Source organism: Lygodium microphyllum, chromosome 12 (genome assembly GCF_053477565.2).
Source record: "Lygodium microphyllum isolate KBCC chromosome 12, Lygodium_microphyllum_v1.1.10, whole genome shotgun sequence".
Classification (NCBI taxonomy): Eukaryota; Viridiplantae; Streptophyta; class Polypodiopsida; order Schizaeales; family Lygodiaceae; genus Lygodium; species Lygodium microphyllum.
This window is the reverse complement of record NC_141146.1, coordinates 144,687,852-144,709,315: the sequence shown is the minus strand read 5'-3', so window position 1 is coordinate 144,709,315 and position 21,464 is coordinate 144,687,852. Positions and strand designations below refer to the sequence as shown.

The 21,464-nt window shown below is 38.5% G+C and overlaps 1 protein-coding gene across 3 annotated transcripts in view; it reads left to right on the top strand.

Annotated features, from left to right (window-relative positions):
• The first annotated feature begins 20,844 nt into the window (after positions 1-20,844).
• Positions 20,845-21,464, top strand: part of DWA1 (DWD (DDB1-binding WD40 protein) hypersensitive to ABA 1) — a 62,834-nt gene continuing 62,214 nt past the window's right edge. For all 3 annotated transcript variants that reach the window (XR_015692723.1, XR_015692722.1, XM_087690213.1), the window contains exon 1: positions 20,845-21,141. Coding sequence is in view for 1 of the 3 variants with exons in the window: in XM_087690213.1 (XP_087546339.1) it covers positions 20,926-21,141 (216 nt within the window). In the remaining 2 variants the exon portion in view is untranslated. The remainder of the gene's footprint in view (positions 21,142-21,464) is intronic.

The following is a 21,464-nucleotide window of genomic DNA, read 5'->3' as shown; positions in this document are numbered from 1 at the left end:
AATCCTTAACATCCCTCCAAATGCCCTTCCAATAGAAACTCTTATGGATTTTGTCAAATGTTTTGAACAACCCATGGTGTCCCGCTAAGGGTGAAGAGTGCATCTCATGCAAGATACGGTCTTTGAAAAAAGATTGTGGTGTCAAGAATACTCTACCATGATACCATAAAAGACCGTTGTGCCATTTGAAATTTGGATACTCTTCTCCTTTGCCTTGCTGAAATTCCTTCATCATCATTGATGCTTGCTCATCAAGCAAATACTCCTCTTGGATATCATGGATCCAATCCTTATGCACAATTGAAATGGTAGAAATGGAACATGCCCACATTCTTGATAAGACATCCGCCACCAGATTGTCTTTTCCAGCCATATAAGATATTTCAAAGTCATATCCTTGAAGAATAGCTAACCATCTTTGTTGCTTGGGAGATAAATTTGGTTGTGAAAGAAAATATTTCAGCACACGATGATCACTTTTGACCTTGAAATGGCTGCCATAAATGTAATGATGCCACTTTTTGATAGCATGCAATATTGCTAACATCTCTTGCTCATAAACATGTAGCTGACGCTCCTTGTCATCAACCTTTCGGCTCTCATAAGCTATGACTCCATGATCTTGACATAAAACAACCCCAATTCCTCTTCTACTAGCATCCGCACATATTATAAATTCCTTTGAGAAATCCGGACATACAAGGATGGGTGTTGAAATTAGAAGAGATTTTAGCTCATTGAAACTTTGATCGGTGATGAAGTCCCAAAAGAAAGCTTCCTTTTTTAGCCTATCCGTCAATGGAGCCACCACATGAGCATAATTCTTGATGAACCTTCTATAGAAGAATGACAACCCAAGGAATCCTCTCAAAGAGGTTGCATTCGTAGGAGTAGGCAATTCTTTGATACATTTTACCTTGTTGGGGTCCACTCTAATCCCTTGTTCTCCCACAACATGATCTAAGTATTCAACTTCCATCTTCCATGAAAGAACACTTCGTCATCTTGGCAAAGAGTGTGTGTCTTCACAAAGTGTCAAAGACCTCTCTCATATGCTTCAAATGCTCATCCTTGGATTTACTATAGATTAGAATATAATCAAAGAAAACAAGAACTGTTTTGAACAAGAAAGGCAACAATATTTTATTCATAAGGGCTTGGAAAGTAGCAGGTGCATTGGAAAGTCCAAAAGTGGCATAATGAAGAAGTGATATAACCCTCTTTCAGTTCTAAAGGCTGTTTTGAACTCATCTTCTTCCTTCATTCGGATTTTATGATAACACGATCGAAGATCTATTTTGGTGAAGACCTTTTCATCTTTAAGCTCATCCAGAAGATCATCAATTCGGGGAATAGGATACCTATTCTTGACCCTTGACTTGTTCAAATCCCGATAATCAATACGCATGCGAAATGATACATCCTTCTTTTTGACTAAGAGCACTGGAGAGACAAATGGTGATTGACTTTGTTGAATTAAACCCATTTGCAGCAATTCCTTGACTTGACGCTCTACTTCTTCCCTTTCAAACTTGGACAAGTGATAGGGAGGTTTGTTGATGGGTTTTTTATTGGGCAACAAGTCAATAGGATCGTCAACCTCGCACTTTTGAGGTAAGGATGATGGTAGCTAAAATAAATCCTTGTACTCTTCCAATAGCTCTTCTAATCTTGGATCCCTTTCCTTTGAAGGAGAAGATGGCTGATTTGTTGATTGACCTTCATCTACTTTCGCAAGCAAAAGAGTGAAGATGCATGATTTTGCATTGATTTCTTTTCGCAACTTCTTCATGGAAATGAGTTCTATTTGTTTGTGGTCTATGCTTTTCAACTCTATGTGCTATTCTGGCTAATTAAATTCCGTTAGCATGTGTTCCAAGTCCAAGGTAAATTTGCCAAAGTGATCAAATCCACTTTTATTGTGCAAGAGGGCGATAACTCAATTGAGGAACATGGACACACTTCTTTACTAGACTCATATGCACTGTTGGCAACTTGTATCCGCAAGGAAGAATCCATATCAATGGGTAGCAACTTCAGCCCATTCAAAGATTTGGTGTTGACAAAGCTATGAGTGCTGCCCGTATCCACTAAAATATGTGCATTAATGAAATCTTTGAGTCTAAGTGTATTTTCCCCTTTGCAACCGGTCCATGTATCATGTGAGATGGTACACAAGGAAACATGAGAATCATGATTACCACCTGGATCAAAAGTAAATCCATCCATGGGATCATAGAATTCTTCGTTGGTGGCATGCTCCTCTTCATGAATCTCTTCGACCATTGGGTATGCATCAACATGCAGTAAATTTCTCTCTTAATCTTCTTCTTCTTCAACTTCCACTTCCTGAGTGATCACCATGTTGATTTTTGAGTTCTTAGCTTTACACTTCAGCTTATGATCTTGTGACCACTTCTCCCCACACTTGAAGCATAATCCTTTTGCATGCATTTCCCGAAGCTTGTCATGATGAAGGAAGTTGCTGTTAGAACTGTTTTGGGGCACTTTAGGAGCATTTTCAGTTCTTGAAAAAGTACTTCTTGTCTCAGCCACATTTCTAAAAGTTTGCCCCTGCTTTGGCACAAAATTTCCACTTTGTTTAGAGGCATAAATAGTGGGAAATGTTGGCACTTTGCTGTTATAATTGTTTGGACTGTTATAACCTCTGTTTTTTTGTCTAAAAGAGTCTCTTGATTGGCTGAAAACTTGCCCATACTTTGTAGGTTGATTGGAAACATTATTACCCATACTTCTTTGCTGAAAATTTTCTGCATCCCTTTTATACTTCAAAGAGTATCTTTCAACCAATTGTATGGCCTCATGTAATATTTTTGGTTGTTGAGCTCCTACCTTCGATGATAGGGCAGGGTCAAGACCAAAAATGTATTTATTCAACTTAGCAAAATCTGAAATACCTTCAACATACATGGAAAGATTCAAGTAGGCATTGGAATAGTCTCTAACAAACATTCCCCTTTGAGCGCATGCATACCATCTTCTTTGAAGTCTTTCATTTTCCAAAGGAGACACAAAGACATCAATCGTCGCTTGCTTGAACTCCTCCCAAGAGTCAAAACTTTGCCCAATCTTTTGCATGTAACGCCACCAAGTATGGCCATAACCTTCAAGATGAAGAGCCACGAAATAAATTTTGGCCTCTTCACGTCTAGGGCAAAGGGTGAAGTACAATTCAAGCTTATTGATCCACTCCTCCCATTCTGAAGATGATCCATTATCTCCTTTGAAATTAGTGATATTGATCTTCTCTTTATATTCTTTTTCATTGTAAGATGGCTGCCCATGAGATTGTTGTCTCCATGAATCTTTATTTCATGAATTTTTTCTAAAAGTAGGTGACCCAAAACCATGAGATGAGGATTTTCCATTTGAAACACACTCTTGGTTTGGGATGTCATGGGTTAATCTTCGCTCATCATGCCTTCCACCTTCATGAACTTGATTATCATGGATGTGACCCCTTCTACAAGAATTTTTACCATCATTCCTTTTTGTGCATTTGAGGGCTGATGGTAAAAATTCTTGTAGAAGGGGTCACATCCATGATAATCACTGTCCCATCGAGTGTTGTCATATTCCCCTTCATGTCTATGACTATCCTTTGGACTGCTAAACTGAGGCCTTGGGGTATGAATACCATGAATTTGTGAAGGATGATGGTTGCCCTTGACTCTAGATGACTCTCCCTTTTCAAAGGTGTGCATTACTAGCTGATACTTTTCTTTGTTTGGATGGGAAGGATTACCAACAAAGGGAATCGCATGGGAGTCTTCAATATTTTGAGGTTCACTTTGTGGTTTGCTTCCGATTTCCTTTATGGCTAAGATGAGCTCTTGGAATAAGAATTTATTGCTTTGCTGCAATTCAGAGATTCCTTGGTGTACCTAAGCCATCCCTTGCACCAAACCTTGATTCATATGGGTTAAACTTTCATTCAAAGCCTTCAAATCCTTAGAAAGGCCTTTATTGACATGTCCCAGCTCTTTTGATAGTAGGAGATAATCATTCCCTGCATGCTCTTCATGTATATCCTGTTGTGCTTAATGTGTGCTATGAGCAATCACAATACTTAATTCTTCATCTACTTGATCAACATTATGGGCTTCAGTTGTGTAATTTTGATCCTCTTGGAAGTCTCTGACACCATCATTCAATGCCTCAGTAATAGGGTCTTTCTTCTTATTCCTGGTCATTAGGAAACAGTGTTATAATAGCAGACAGTTTATCACTAAACCTCTTGTTTCTCTCTGAATATGGCACCAATCCCAATGCTTAATAGCTCTATGGAAATCTTATTATATGGGGATACCAGATTTAATAATATCTCAACTTGCAGTAGTGTATATAGGTCAATTGAACTCAAACAGTGTATTCCAGACAGCCTGTTTAGGTGCAGTCCACTAGACCCCCTGTCAGTGAATTGACCATAACTTTTGCTTCCGATGTCGGATCAACAAAATTTTTTATTCAAGTTGGAGCTTAGGATCCCATCTTTGAATGAGCTATCAACTTCTTAGTTTGAATTAGGACAGAATTTTCTATAATAAGAACTGTATACCTGTCCAGAGAATTCCTGTAACTTGTTAACACCCTGTGGGAACCCTGTTTGACCCTAAAATGAATCCTGTAGTACTTGTAGAACTTCAAAGCAATTAGTAGACTTGTGTAGGCTGTAAGGCACCTATAAGTATCCAGTAACCCTTGCAACTGATAGGTGCCTATGTGAAAAGACCTGTAAATATGTCCAAGGATGTCACAAACTGCCATGTTCGGTACCCCAAGTCTTGAAATCTTCATCCACTCTTTCCCAAGTGGTCTTCCATAGTCCACCACCTGTGGTGAGTGATTATTGTGTACCCCTACGGAGTCTTAAATAGCAAGGGAGGGTCACCTCTCTTTTGTCTTGCTATCTCGTCCGGCTTCGACCTTTTTCCTCGGTCGAAATATACATGGCAGAGCTAGTGTTCTAACAATCAAGGAATGCCATGCATGGCTAAATCACAATTTTGTCATTTCATGGTATGCAAGAATTGAAGGGTAAATTATATGAAAACTGAGGATGAGAAAGGTTTACTAATAGTAATCAGTGACTCACTGATTTACTATGCTCACCTTTTTTTACAATTTATTGGATATTCTCAATGGATTGAACCACAAAAAAACCCAAAGTTAGAGGTTAAGCAATTCTTAAGCATCAATGAAAGGCAATTGCATGATTTTGTAATATGGGTTGATCAAGTAACAAAGCAAGGAGTAATGAATCAATCTATGCAATCATTTAGGCATCAATTTATGAATGGACAAAGCTGGAAATCAGTAAACAACATCAATCAGCCCTAGGTTGAGTTCTCATGTTATCTAAGAGTAAATTTAGAAGCTCAAATTGGTCAATATCTCTCTTATCAACAATAGGACTTAGCTCAACAATAGGATGGAAAGAGAGATTTAACAATGAGCAATAGGAATACCTCTTGATTGTTGATGAAGAATGATAGATGAATCACAATCGGTCAATACTCCATAAAATCCACCATCAAATTGATCCAAGTTGAAGGGTATAGGCTCAGCTTCAAGAGAAGATTAACCCCATAATGTTTGCTCCAACTCCAAGCAATCATGAAGCTCCAATTGATTATGGGAATGCCATCATTGATTGAATGTCTTCAAGAAAGGGCTATAGATAATCCAAGAACCTTGAAGAAGCCTCAATTCTTGATTAGAATCAAGAATTTATGAGAATTCAGGACCTTCTTGCCTTCATGAAGAGAACATGCCTTCAATTATTGATAGATTGCTCCAATGTTGGCCATCCTTTGATGTAGTAGATTTAATGAGACCTTCTCGAAGTTCAAGAATACAAAAGCCCCATGATTTGAGTCTTGTAAGACCAAAAATTTTGAAGAATTGAGTGGCTGCCGTGTTTTCCCCCAATTCAAGAGAGCAAGAATGCTTCAAATCTCTTCAAAATGCTTCAATGTCGGTTCTATTTCAAGCATAGAAGCTTGCCTTCATCTCCAAGAAGCCATAGATCATGAAAGCCCTCTCCATACTTTAAGAAATTGCAAGAATCTTCATGTTGTCCGAAAGAGTGAGCTCTAGAGTTTCAAGAGAGAATAGGAGTCCACCAATGCTTTGAAATCTTGCCAGACTGATGAAGAAGGATCATTGCCAAGCATTGTAGAGACCATAGCTTGCTTACTATGAGCTTCTATGGCTCATTTTTGAACACGTGCGGCAAGAGTATGTTGTTGAGAAAATGGCGCAAATAGGCTGAAAACACACTCCTCTACCTCGTGAAGAAATGATAGGCAAATTATGCCATAGAAGTACTCAATAGAGAGCTCATGATCCATAGAAGAATCCTATGTAAGCCTTTTGTCCATTGGAGTTCATGGGAAGAAAATATGAGAAGAAATCTCCATGGTAGTTTGTAGGGAAGCTTGAGAGAAAGAGAAAAGAGAAGAAGAAACCCTTGCTTAACAAAAAGTAACCCTGTTTAGTCTTCCATAATCCCTGTTTAACTCCAATTAGTCCAATCTCCCTCCAAAATGACCTATGGATTGGCTACGAGCTGCTATTTTCACCATAGAGCCTCCAAGAACCTTCAAAATAGTAATGACTTGATACGGATAGCCATGGCTAGCGGTTTAAACTTTAACTAGTCTTGTGACCAAATTTTGTCCTCCCAGTTACCCTGTACCAAGCCTGTGACTAGATCCACCATGAAAATGACCCTTCCCATGGATCAAAGTCCATCCTCTGATACCAATGTAATAAAGCTAAATTCCACATCAAGCTTTTAAACTGAAAATACAAGAAATAGACATAAAATACTAGGAAGCCATAGCCAAGGTAGCTTGGTAAGAAATGGTATTACCAATATTGGTTGAGAATCAAATGATGAGAGGCTGCAACAAGGTATGCACCCCAAGCTATGGTGGCCAAGAGTATTCACCCTCTTAGATGGTGGGAGGTTGAGACCTCAAACAAGAAATGTTTGTAAAATGGCAAAAAGATGCTACACATGTTACACCTCCACCTTTTATACTTACCCTAGACTAAGGCATTTATGCTAAGCATATATGCTTTATTACATTCTCCAGAAGGAAGCTTGGTAAATTTGGCTGGTAGAGAGAGATATGGGAGCTTCCAGTAGGCAGGGTATTGTTGGCTATGGCTGCCACAAGGTTGTGGAGAAGAAGTAGTGGGAGATGAGGTCCTAGACTTCTTGTCCTGAGCTAAACTGAACTCAACTTGAGCTAAATGAGAGTAAAATGGAGTTGTGCCATGCTCAGTTGTGCTCTGATACCATGTTAAACGATGTGGATCTAGAGCATGATACAAGCTATGGTGGATGAAAGATGAAGACAAAACTCATAATGACATGGACGAGTAGAGACAAACTGTTACACAAGTGAATTAGGTTCAATTATAGATTAGCTTGGACTCATAAACACGATCTTTTGTAAGATTGACAATGATAAGACACTTAACTGAAAGTACAAAGCATCATGACATTTTATTCATTTCATAGTCAAGTACAATGCTTTATAGAGTTTGGGTTGTTCCACTTGCCTCACTGTACATATGGGATTCATGACAGCTCTTCCTGGAGCATACATCATTTGTCTATTTTTCAACAAACTTTGAAGTGGGATCACACGAAGACAAGAGTTTGTCCCACCCCCTCCTTCCCTGTGGACTGAAGAGCAACAACACGCAGACACCTCCGCAAAAAGAAAGGCAGCATTGAGGAAAGAAGAAAACAAATGGTGGAGGACACAAGGAGAAAATGGAATGCCAAGGGAGTGAGGGAACCCCTAGGCACCCATCCCACCATGCAAGGATGATGCCCCAGTAAGCTTCCATGCCGATCTGGTAATCTGGGAAAGGCAAGAAATGTCCAGGATCCCCTTTGATTTTAACTTCAAGTTCCCCACCACCTTGCGTAGGATCTTGCCCTTCAAGGTAGTGGTGGAGGAGGTAATTAACATCGGAAGCAGGCTTGGACAGAAATGGTTGGAGGAGAGAGATCAGAGTCCCACCTTATGGGCCATTGAAGATGCTGAGTTTTGGCAGGATAAGGTTTTTGAAGTGCCAAGGTCTGTGGTCGGCTACGAATGGAGAAGGGTCTACGACTCCAACCTAAACACCTGGATGGCCTTTTGCAACACTCAACCCTTCGAGCGGAATGACACAACCTTTATGCCTTACCCTCGAAGGGTGGGAGTGGATTTTGACTCTAATGTCCACGGTTGCTACGACTTCCCTATAATCTAACATCCTCATTATACTACATATGAAGAGGCCCTCGTCTTCACATCAAAGAACTTGTATGATACTCTAATCCAATTCACTAACGAGTTCTCTTCATGCCCTGACCCCGCCAACATTACTACTTGTAATTACCTTAGACTGCTTAGGATACTCCTTAGGCAAGACCCCACCTCACAAGAGTGTGGCCTCCCAGTACTCCATTTTGATCCTAAAGAAGCTATAGATAGTTGCACGATGGCCCGACTAATGATACGAGCTACTTTATTACCTTCATTTTGCTTAGCCTTTCTAGAGGACATGAATGATAGCTGCTTCACCCGCTGGAACTATCCATTCCTCTCCACCACCGCCCTTCAGGCTGGCCTAAACCTCAAGGGATATCTCCAAAGCCGCCAGTTTCTTAACAAATCTATTAAGCCCCCTTCTCCACCTCACTCTGATGATGAAGATTAAACTTCTGTCACGACTCTGTAACTTTATATATATTTTTTAAAACAGAAAGAAAAAGAAAAAGACATCACATGTAGCCACAAAAAGTTGCACATCGATCGCAGTCAATGCACCTAGGGGTCCTCAAGCTAGGTGCGTCTGGTGGCTTTGGTCCGGCTGGCTTGGTCCCTAACCCCCTAGCCTCATTTTGATTCCCCACTTCATGTTTAGGGCACACCAAGGGAAGGACACACCTAGGGAGGTAACACTCGCCTATAGTTAGACCTGTCACCCTAAGCTACACGCACTGCACCTCCCTTATGCACAAACTAAGTCCTCAAGTGAGGGATAATGCCCATGCTTGCTCCCAGTCCCACTAGCATGAGCTCAATGCACCAGAGGACAACAGAGCACACCCCCAGGTAGTGCATCTTCTTTTCTTTTCAAGTACAAACAAAGACCCCAATCACCAGCTCCGAAGACCCCATCATCCATGCAATGCACTCCCCATCTTCTATGACAATGTCACCATGTAGGCAAAACAAAGCAGGGGCACACTGAGGTAGGCCCAATCAAAAAGTGAATGAAGAAGCTCATTTGGAACATCGCAAGAGAAGGCAATTGTGGAGAGCTAGAAGATGAATCCATCTAACACCATATTCAATTTTAAAGATGGATCCGTCCATCAGTCTCTCTCCACACTAGGATCCATCTAACACCATATTCAATTTTAAAAATGGATCCACCCATCAATCTCTCTCCACGTAGGGATTTGTCCAACTTTATCTTCAATTTCAAAGGCATAAATCCCTCAACACACCTTCCAACTTAGCTTGTATACAAACTCAAAAAGCCACATGGCTACCCCGCAACATCGTCCCGACTCACCACCCACCCAGCAGTGCCATGGGACTGGCACTCAACTGGGAGGGGGGTAATGTTTACTACAAAGCAAAGGAAGTGAAAAACAAGGCATCAAGAGGAAAAGGTGCCCTACAAGAGAGTGGACCCACCAGGAGTACAAGATGTAACCATGGAAGCCACAAGAAGCCAAAAGCAAGAAGGCGCACCTTTAAATATAAAGGCGCAGCCAAAACCTCTATAAAAGAGCGCCAGGCTCCCTCCTATGCAATTTGTAATGATGAACATGCGGTAGGACTAAGCTAGAAAGAAAGGATGACAATGGGACAAAGGGCCCTAGGCCATGGCCGACCATGTAAGAAAAAGGGGATAGCCACCCAAAAGGGATTTAGGGTTTTCTATATAAAGTTCAAAAAGTGAATGAGAGCTCATTCTTTGGTGTGTGGCAAAGTGGACTCTTCTTCTTCTTCTTCTTCTCTTCTCTTGCTTGCTTGTGAGTGCTTGAGCGAGGGAGTGTGAGAGTGTGAGAGTGTGAGAGAGGGAGTGTGTGAGGGTGAGGGATCTTGGAGGTGAAGCCCTCCACCATCTCCTCTCTTTTTCTTCTTTTCTTCTCTTCTCTCGTCTCGCGCGTGGCTATGGAGGATGGAGCTTGGAGGAAGAGGCTTGAGGATGCTTGAGCATGCATCATGCATTGTAGAGCTATTGGAATGATTGAGAGAGGAAGCAACTCAATCGGGCATAAAGGTAAGCTCACTACACTCGTAGAGAGGGATGGTGTCTTGGCTATATGAGAGGTAGCCATTAGTGCTCGCTTGAAACGCTTAAACAGTAAGCGGTCCATGAGTCTTGGCAGTCACCTCTACAATTTCTTTGTGCCCTTTGAGCATGGGTTGTGATGAGTTCCCTTATGTGAGCTGTAGAGCTTCCATGCATGACAACTTCATGGAAGCCTTGACCATGACTAGTTCCAAGGGAGGGGGGGGACTGGGAGGGAAGAGCTACCAACTTGCTAGGAGACAAATGAAAAATACTTGAGATACCTTGTGGAGACTCATTATTATTGAAGAAAATAGAGTTATCTTGAATGGACAGAAAGGATTGACACTACGTTTCTTACTAGATACCGATTGGTACAAGAATCTAGTTGATGATTCTCTATCCCTCATGATTTTCATTCCTACTAGAGAGGATCCTTGTACTGGTATCTGAATCCATTAGCATTCATTTAGAGGTCAAAACCATTCACATGATGATGGAGTTGGCTCGTGTGAGGCAGGTTGCTAATGTGGACCGCAAGGACCATTGACAAAAGGGGTTCCATTAATAAAGTAGGAGAGCTAAGGGGGGGAAGTCCATTGGCTGTACCAAGAGGAATGCTTGACATGTTAGAAGGTCGCCAAAACTCATCAGCCTCCCTTTTGGAGGGGGAGGAACATATACAAAGTGCACATGTGTCGAGAAGTCAATTCCCACCACCATGCGTCTGCTATTTCCACCCCAATGTATAGTTGGAGAGAGGAACAAAAACTTCCTTGCCAAGGACATTGAGTTGACACTCAGTCATGGCATGGTGGGAGTAGCTCAAACTTTTTCTCTGTTAATCTCTTGCACTGGCATTTTTCCATACACATAGTGTTTTTACATGAAAGGCCTCTAAATGAAAGCCCAATTGGAGCGCATTTTATAATCAACATCTCCCTTGAGTAACTTTATTGGTGGAAAAGAAGTGCAAAGGCAAAGATTAGTTATTGGAGTGTGATGCTTCATAGTCAATGCCAAATGATTAGTAGATGTGGTCTAATTCATTTCTTAATAGAAATTGAGAAAAGTGAAATATTGAGACTTTCTTTCAATAACTTTTAGAGATTTTTCATATAGGAGCTTCTAATCAAGAAAAAAAAAATGTTACTCACATTTTGTAATGTATTTTGAGGTAAAGTTTTTTTTTAAAAATCAAAAAGGCCTTGGATACCCCTTCCCTCTAAGCTCTTCTATTCCATTACACCTCTTCCAAAATCCAATAACCCTTGGACATCCCTTCTCTCTTAGCTCTTCTACTCCATTCCACTTCTCTTAGAGCTCTATTTTATCCTCTTTTCTATGCCTATTTAGTCTATATTTTCATTGTGAATTAGCCTATTTTCCTTGGCCTATCTTGTATTCTTCTCTCTGTTCGTTCCATAAAACTAAAATATAAATAACAAGAAAGGATTTGACATTAAGCTAGATGGTCAATATACTCATTTTTTCAAGAGAACATAGCATGCTCATTCGAATCCTAAAGCTTCACAAAGGTGCAGGTAGATGGTATTGAAGCATATAGACTTATGTGTGTGTAATACTCAACATTATGTAATACATATAAAGTGCATTCCTATAATCCTTAAGGATTTTTAACATTTAAGAAATCTTTAACTAGTGATAAATGCATTCATTCCAATAGAATGAACACTATTTGTAATGTTATCTTTCTTTGACAAATGTACCCCATGTATATGAGACATGTGACTTTGCCCAACTATAAACTTGTAGTACTAGCTCAAAAGATTGAAGTAAGTTTTTCCTTTCAAACTTTATTCTAAGTCTTTTTGTTGTATTTTGCTACTTAACTATAGTATTTCTTACATTGTTGATATAATATACCAAGGTTTTCCTTTCAGTATCAAGTTTGCAAGATCCCTTTCTAACTTGGAATCTTGTCGTGACTGCATCGACACACAATAACATGAAGACATCCAAGAACCAAGATATAAAGATCAACACTAAGTAACGTTATCTAGTTTGTTAAGTTAACTACTTAGGTGATTAGAATAGTGCAAAGGTTACATGGCTAGTTAATAGTATAGTAGTCATATCAAAGATTAAAAATTTAGTTAGCAAGAGTTTTTCCAATACTTAAAGCTATCGAAGATTAAGATATTCAATATATTTAGCAATATTAATCAAAATATATTGGTAATTTATGAATATTAATCAAAATAAATTGGTTACCTAAGTTAAATAGTTAATTAGTATTAATAGATTACTATTACTTAAGGTAGGTTGGTGTGGTAGATTTAATCATGTAATGTTTATTGAACCTTAGCTAATTAAAACTCTTTCTAGCCTATTTTGCAATGCCACCTCATGTCATCTTTGTTTCCCTTGTCACAATCATCACATTCTCTTGCTTGGCTATCTTTGGCTTATAAAGGTGGATATGTCACACAACATCAAAGGAAAATGTAATGAATTGATTGATAACATAAACCCTCAATTGAGAATTTTATAAAGAAACTTGAGTGGATCAAATCAAGACTAAAAAACAATACCCTAGGTCTTGTCAAGACTAGGACACCTCAATTTCTCTAAGGGGAAGACGATATAATATACTCGAGTTGTCCCTCAAGCATAAAGTTTACAAAACCCTTTCTTACTCAAAATCTTGCCGTGCTCATATCATACAGTAGCACAAAGACTTACAAGAGACAATATATAAATATTAATACTAGTAACATTATTTAGGTAGACAAGTTAACGTAACTTTAATGAAAGTAACCTAGAGAATACCTAGCTATTCAATATATCAAAGATTAAATTTTTAATAAAAAAGTGTTCACAATACCCTTTCTTACTCAAACTCTCTCTATGCTCATGCCTTACAATAACACAAAGACGCACAAAAGCCAAGATATAAAGCGGCTAGGCACAGGTGGCCCTTAATCCCCAATAACATAAGCACAAATGGACTAAACCTTATGTAGTTAGATGCCTAGCACGGTTGAGAGCAAATGCTAAGATGGATAGATAATCTTTCTAATTAGGGTGTGGGGTGGCTTACATAAGCTCATAGGATATCTTTTAGAACTTGTTATACCCACTCATTTTGTCCATCTATTTGAAGATGATCTATATAACTTGAATTGAGCATTGTATCCAGCCTTTTGGATACAACTCTTCAAAAATGGCCATTAAACTTTTGATCATGATGACTTATGATATTGGCAAGTAGCTCATAAATGGTTATTAAACTTTTGGATCATCATTGCTTATCATATTGGCTAGTAGCCCATATAGCTTATAAATTTTATCCACAAAAAGCCATGCTAAGTTGGGATTTTTAACATTTACCTTTGTTGGAATAAATCTACCCATCATAGTGAGTCTATCCATAACTATTAAAATGGCATATCATGAATACGATTCTTAATAGGGAGTCTAATAATAAAATCCATAGAGATACTTTCCCACATGCCATTAGGAAACTTAATGAGTTTGAGAGTATTGGCATTGAATAATATATTGTTCCCTTATGCATTCTAGACCAATAAAATTATTGACATAAATGTGCATAGGTCTTTCTTATACCTAGATAACATGCATAGAACTATTGTGACACTCATAAAGAAATCGATTCCATGTGTATGAGTCCTAAGGTACACATATGTGAACCCTTATGAAGTAAGTACCCATTCTTGATAATAAAATTCTCACATCAATTGAGCTCATCACTTGTAAGAGAGGAACCTTCTGCGTTATTCACATCTTATGCATAGATTGGTGAGGGATCCCTTCTTTTATCCACATTTTCTCACATTTGCTTCATAAAAGTTCTACAAAATCACTCTTGAATAGGGTAAATGAGATTTACAAGCTTAGGATTTTTACTAAGAGCATCAACTATAACATTGTATTGACCATTACAATAGCATGACATGTAGTCAAACTCTTGAAATAGTTCAAATTATCTACTTTCTTTTCTTCAAAACCTTTTGGATAGTAAACTACTTGATATTGTTTTAATGAAATACTATGTCAAATACAACACCATACAAATAATGGTGCCACTTCTTCAAAGTATAAACAATCGCAAAGAGCTAACATTAATAAACATAATGATTTTACCAAGCCTTATCTAGCTTTTTACTTTCAAAAGCCACAAGTCTACCCTCTCAGAGTAGCACAATCCCAATGCTTGTGGAACTAGCATGAAATTTTGCTACAAATGGTTGTATGGATCCATTATAACTAACATCGGTGTAGTGATAAAGTGTGTTGTTGTTTCTCGCCCTAAAAGAAAGTGCAACCTTGAGCTTTCTACTGATTCATCATATGAATAGCCATCTTAGCATAATCTTTGATGAGTTCGTGGTAAAATCTTGCCACACCAAGGAATGTTCCTAATTTCTCGAGTTTTTAGTATGGACCTTGTTTAGATTCATCCTGGTAAGTCCTTTAAATATGATATGGCCAAGGTAGTGAACTTTCATCTTGAAAAATTCACGTTTACTTTCCTTTGTACAAAGTTTATGCTTCTTGAGCAACTTAAAGATTAAGTGAAGATGTTTTCAATGTTCCTCTTTAGAATAACTATGAATAAGAATATCATCCACGAAAATAAGATGTGGCCATAAGACACCATCGGTAAGTGTCATGAATGTTGCAAGAGAAAACCAAAAACTCATGATAGGCAAAATGCATTTAAAATATTGTTTTAGCCATATCCTTTGTGCATATTTCAATTTGATGGTACCCTACCCTCAAGTCAATCTAGGTGGAGTATCATGCTCCTTTAAGTTGATCAAATAACTTGTTAATACAAGAAAATGGATACTTTCTTTATAGTGATTGCATTTAAACCATTATAATCTATGCAGATGTGCATGGGCCTATTTTTTTTCTTCGCCAACCATAGTGGTGAATCCCATGGAGAAGAATTAGGTTGAATAAATCCTCATTGGGGATAATCAATCAATTGCTTCTCCACTTCTCTAGGTTTTGACGAGGTGGTCGACTAATGGGTTTATTCCCCAGTAAAATGTCAATATTGTGTGTTATAGTATATTCGTGAGGTAAACCTAGTAGTAAATCAAAGAGAAAGCACATCGTCGTATTCCTTAAGTACATGTAGCCTATTATCATGAACATGTGGTAGAAAAAGAGAAGAAGAGTTCATAAGAGAATGTTGCAATAAGGTCTTTTCTTTTAAGGAGAGAGTAGAGTCATGATGCATACTTAAATTATCATTAGATTCCACTAAAGAAATATCTACAACAACATCAGCAATATAAAACACATACTTGTGCAAAGAGAAAAAGGGAGACAATACATAACAAAAATAGATATCTTCTATTCCATTATATTTGGCCACATAATTAAGTACAATTGTACATATAAGAGGGGATGGTGGAACCTTCCATGGGCCTTACACTCACCCTACAACAAAAAATGCACACCATTCCTCAAATGTAAGAGCATTATGCTCATAACTACGCTTTAGCATGCTATCAAGTTGTGCAATCACTCTTGGCTTAAAACTACATCTACCTTAGTCATGTTAATAACTTGGAAATTCACACTCATAGTATGCCCTTATACCTCTAATGAACCATCAGGTACTTCCTTATCCCATCATCCTTGTCACTCTCATTCATAACAAAAACAACATATGTATGGGTGCCATGCACCTTAGGTAAACATAGTTTCTTAGCCAATGTATAGATAAGAAATTTGCGAGTTGATCCATCATCCATAATAATGCAAACTCATCATCCATTAATCATGCCATGCATACAAAACAACTCATGGGAGCCAAATATATGTTGCCATGGAAAGACACTCAAGTAATGCTCATGCCCATTAGCCTAATAGCTAATTTGCACAACCAAATACTTAGAGCAAGCCTCCAAGGAAGAACTTGCACCATATGTATTGCTTTTTCTTTTCCCTTTCTCTTGTCAAGCTCATTAACCTTGAATTCTAGATAATCCTTGCATTCATGAGGGTCTAAAATATGGACACGTGACTTCTTCTCACAAGCTCTGGCAAGCTACTTGGTTGAGAATGACCCTCTAGCCCCCTTTGGGCTTCTTAGCATTATCATATTTTAATATATCTCTAAACTTTCTCTTTCCGTTCTTATTAACTGTGAATATTGATGGAGACTTTGAATGTGTAGATGCATATGTAGATGTTTTCCTACCTAGTAAAACATCAAAATTTTGTGTACTCTTGATGGTCTCTTCCAATATTTTAGGATATTGAGTTTTCCCTTGACCTTATGCTCATTATCCAATCTCAAATGAATCCTTGAACTTTCTAAAAGTCATCTAAGCCATCAAGTTTGAGAATGACTTCTCTCTATTCAGGGATGTATTTGGTCTGTGTTAGATCCTCCATTGGACTCTTATCACAAGCACTCCAATTATGGTCCTCTTCATTCTCAAGGAGAAATTGTTAATGAAATGTTTCTTCAAAATTTGCCCATGTCATAGGATGAGTAGTAAGAACAAGACACATCCACCACTTGTAGTTATTACCCATCAAGTGTAAGACTTGTCTCAAGGGCTCTTATGGAATCTGATGTATGACATAACTAATGCAATTTACTCCACTTTTGCAAAAAATGGTGAATGCATCATTGTTGCAATCTCATTCCTCTTCTCAAAACATAGGTGGCTTCATATTCCTTAACAAATATTATTAGCTTTCTATTTTTCGAGATAGCTAAAGACCTCAATGCCTTAAGGTGGCCCTATTAATAGACCAACTCTAGGAGCAACCTCATTTTCAAAAGTCATCCTCATGATACCCAAAGCTTGTTGTTGTACAAAGCTACTTTAAAAGATATGAGATCTTTGTGGCATTTTCATTAACATCAGCAATTTTTTCTTGTGTCACCATGCGAGTCATTAGAGAATCAAATTCACTATTATCAACTAGTTCGAGTTCATCTAAGTAATTAGTGACCTCTCAAAAAGTTTTTTGTCCAAGAAATTCACTATTATCAACTAGTTCGAGTTCATCTAAGTAATTAGTGACCTCTCAAAAAGTTTTTTGTCCAAGAAAATAGTTGATTCTCATGTGTAGCCAATGATATCAATGAAGCCTTTGTAGCTTTATTGTCAAGTATGCCTTGGTCAATCATAACCCATAGGAGGACTACATTATGCAATTTGGTCCTTGTCATTAAGGTTGGTGGAATTTGTGTGTTGATTGAATGTAGGCCTGCCATGCACATGCTCTTTGACCTTTTGTTGAACCTTGCTCTAATACAATTGCCATGCACAAGTGGATGCCATAGCCTCTCTTGAGCATAGAAGTTAGAAAAAGCCTAATTAACCCCCCAACCACTCAAGATAATATAACCTCTTTTAGCCACCACACTAATATATTTAGGCATATCCATGAACTCAATATTTAGATTGACCTTAGTGAGTCCATTCACATTGATCACCCATCCTTTGATGATTTGTTCCATATACACTTATGCTTACCTTTTGGCATCCTATGCTAGAATATAGGCTATCCCTTAACTCCTTAGCTATGCTAGTCCATTACCCCCATTGGCATTACAATTGAGCTTTTTTCATAGATCCTATCCACTCAAGACTCTTTTCCTAACAAAGGAGGAAGTGGATTAACTAATGAAGGCGAGATGTATCTATCTTGTAGAGTGTTTGGAATGGGTAACCATACTATCATCCAAGCCAAGAAGAGTCGAGGATGGGAATCTTTGTGGATTTCAAACCCTTGAATGTGCTACAGAAAGAGATTATGATCAATTATCCTTCATTGATCAAATTTTGGATGAGCTACCAGACTATGGGAGATAGAATCTATATGACAAGTACCTAAGGTATTTTCGATTGTCAATCACTCCACAAATATAACTTTCATCACACCATGGGGATGTTTGTGTTATGGAATGTTATTCTTTGGTCAAGCTTGGTTTTAAAAAGGGTGGCGTCTCCCTATTTGGGAAAGTTTATAAGGGTATTCCTTGATGATTGTTTGTTTATTGTGCTAGAGTTGATCGTTGTGAAAAGCTTGATATTGCCATTGGGGAGGATTAGATGAATCTAGGATTCAACTAAATCCTAAAAATTGCAGATTGGCTCATGCTATGGTGAAGATACTAGGACATGGTTTTCAAAAATGGAATAAAGGCCGATTATGATAAAGTAAAGGCTTCGATGTTACTTCTAAAAATACAAAGCAGTTAATGATAGTCTTCATTATTACAAAATTAAAACCTTTTATTTCATTAATAAAAGGGGAGCTAACCAAAAGGTGAAATACTTATCCAATTTTATTCCACTAGCATCCTAGCTTCTTTTCCCTCTTCATGAAGCCATGAGGTTGGATCCCTTGGTATGAACTTATGAATGTGAGTAGGGCTTTCTAAAGGTAAAACAAGTATTGGGAAGATTGGAAAATTTGCACCCATTAGATTAGGAAAGGGATTTCTATGTAAATCTCTCAATTGGAATGGATGCAACTAGGGTGGTTGTACTAGAAAGGGGAAGGATAAATAATATATGAAGCTAGTTTACTATGTAAGCAAAGTAATGGGTAAGGATGAGAGGAATTTTTTAGATGCTAATCACATTATGTTTAGTATGGTGTTTTCTTGCAGAAGGTTTCGAGCATATATTTTGCCACAAATTTTTATGGTTCTGACAAGCTATTCTCTTTCACCTCAAGGGATAAAAAACACAATTTTGTCAAGAAGATTGCTAAAGTGGGTGATAAAATTGGGGGAGTTCTAGTTCTCTTTTCTTGTGGAAGAAAGTACTAGAGCTACTTTGGTAGTCTTGCTTACTAATCAAGAGAATCTCAAGATGATCCTTGTGCTTGCTAATAAAACCATTTGCATTATGCTCAATTTTATAGATCCACTTATAGCCAATGACTTTATTGGCTATAAGTGGATACACTTATAGCTAATGACTTTATTGCCCTTGGGTAATGGTACTAGATCCCAAGTCTTACTGGCCTCTAATGCAACCATCTTCCTATCCATTACTACATTACAATGAGAATGACCAACAACCTCCTTAAAATAAGCAGGCTTAATATTCTTAATCGCCTTCACCATATAAGCATAATGATGAGTTGTATAACCCTCAAAACTAAAACTTTTGGGTATCTCACATTGCTAGAGTACCACTAGATTACTCAATGGAGCCTTTACATTACCATGTGCTCTTTGTACACTTAGTGCCTTGACTGAAGGAAAGCTTATCATTGAAACTCGTCAACTCACTAGAGTCTCTATCAATAAATAAATGACTAGTAGATGCATCATAATCATTTAACACTTTCTTCTTCCCTTTGTTATTATTCAATAACACTATTGGTGGATGCACTTGAATATGAGGGATTGTTCCTTAGTCTCTTAGACTTTGATTGCAGATCTACTACCAAATGATATCTCTGGTCCATTAAGAGTTTGTGATTCTTATTTTTCTATTTATAAATGACTATCATGACCACGATCATCATCCAATGCATCTCCACAATATGCATACCAACTACTCATCTATAAAAAATAACATTCTTGCCTACTCTAAACTTATTGGTGACAAGGTTAAAACAATGGCACCCTTTCTACTCTATACTATCTTATAAAGGTATGTTTTTCAACCTTTGGATCAAGTTTCTTATACAACTCATCATGTATATAAACATTTGCAATATAATTGAACACTTTCAGGTGTGACATGTTAGGCTTCTTGCATATAAACATTCTTTTAGGGGTCATAACAGGAATTACAAATGTGGGAGAAAGTCTTAGACTAATAATACTTTGACATATTCTTTTTAGCCATCAATGCCTGTGCAACTTCTACAATATGCCTATTTTTCTTTTTTGTAACCCCATTGTATTATAGGGTATACTTGTACATTTGTATGCACAATAAGTGAATCTCGATGGCTTACTGGTCTATTCTCACATGAGGGGACACTTTGGTGATCTAGCTAAAGTTTAGGGTGATGACGTGATTTATGGGAGTTTAAGTATCCATGCTTGACAACATTGGTGAAGAAAATATGATGATAATCAAAAGTGATGATGATGATCCTAGTGAATAGGTTATTGGCGTGCACATCTTTACTATTAGTTAAGGGGAGGTCGGGGCGGGTGCCACGTGGCAGCCCCCAACCTCCTCACAAAGAAACGCGGGGGCGGGTGCCACGCGTCTAGCACCCGCCCTCGCCGGGGCGAGTCTAGGCGCGGAGCGCCTAGTCATGGGTTGCTGTGGTTGTGTAAGTCATAAGATTTGCCTCGAGAAGCACACACTAGTCTTGGCCATTGATCCCATCACTTTGGGCTTGTGTGAGATAGTGATGTGGCCCACATGTGCCTCGTGCCCCATTTAAAAAGAACTAATAAGAAAATAATAATTAAATGATTGCAATTAATAATTAGATAATTATAAATTGCAGTTGCTACCATGAGGATTGTTCCTATGCCGCCTACGACACACAGGGGTTATGTGTAGAGAGAGAGAGAGAGAGATCCACACACACTCACGCACGCACAGATAGTGTCCGTGTGTGACTGGAGCTGGAATGGAGGAACGTGGCTGGGGCGATCTCACCAACTGGGACGAGGATGCTTACAGAGCTCGTCTTCGAGCGGACATGGTGGCTTCCACGCGCACCGTCTTTGCGGCGCGCTTCTGCCCGGTTTCTTCCTCCTCTGCCTCTCCTGAGATCGTGGCTACCGCTTCCAGCGACGGCAGCGTCTGCTTATACCCCCTCTCTTCTTGCCTGCAGACTCCCCAGGTCTCTTCTTTTCCTTCCTCTGCAAGCTAGCTTCTCTTGTTATAGACCCACTGTGCGTTTGGAGTTGTTGTCAACTGTGAGGTATGGCTGAGAGTTTATAGAACAGAATGCCCTCCCAATATGAACTATCAGTAATAAGTAAGGAATCATCAATTTTGGCAACATTTGTGCTTCTTGCGATCACGCATTCCAAATCTTCACGGCGTCATGGATTTCTGAGTTCCTCGCATTAGTATTCAACCTTCCGGTACAAGTGTGTAAGAAGTAAAAGGAAGCAAAGCATCCCAAAACTTCTTATTGCATCCTCTTAAATTGGCACAATC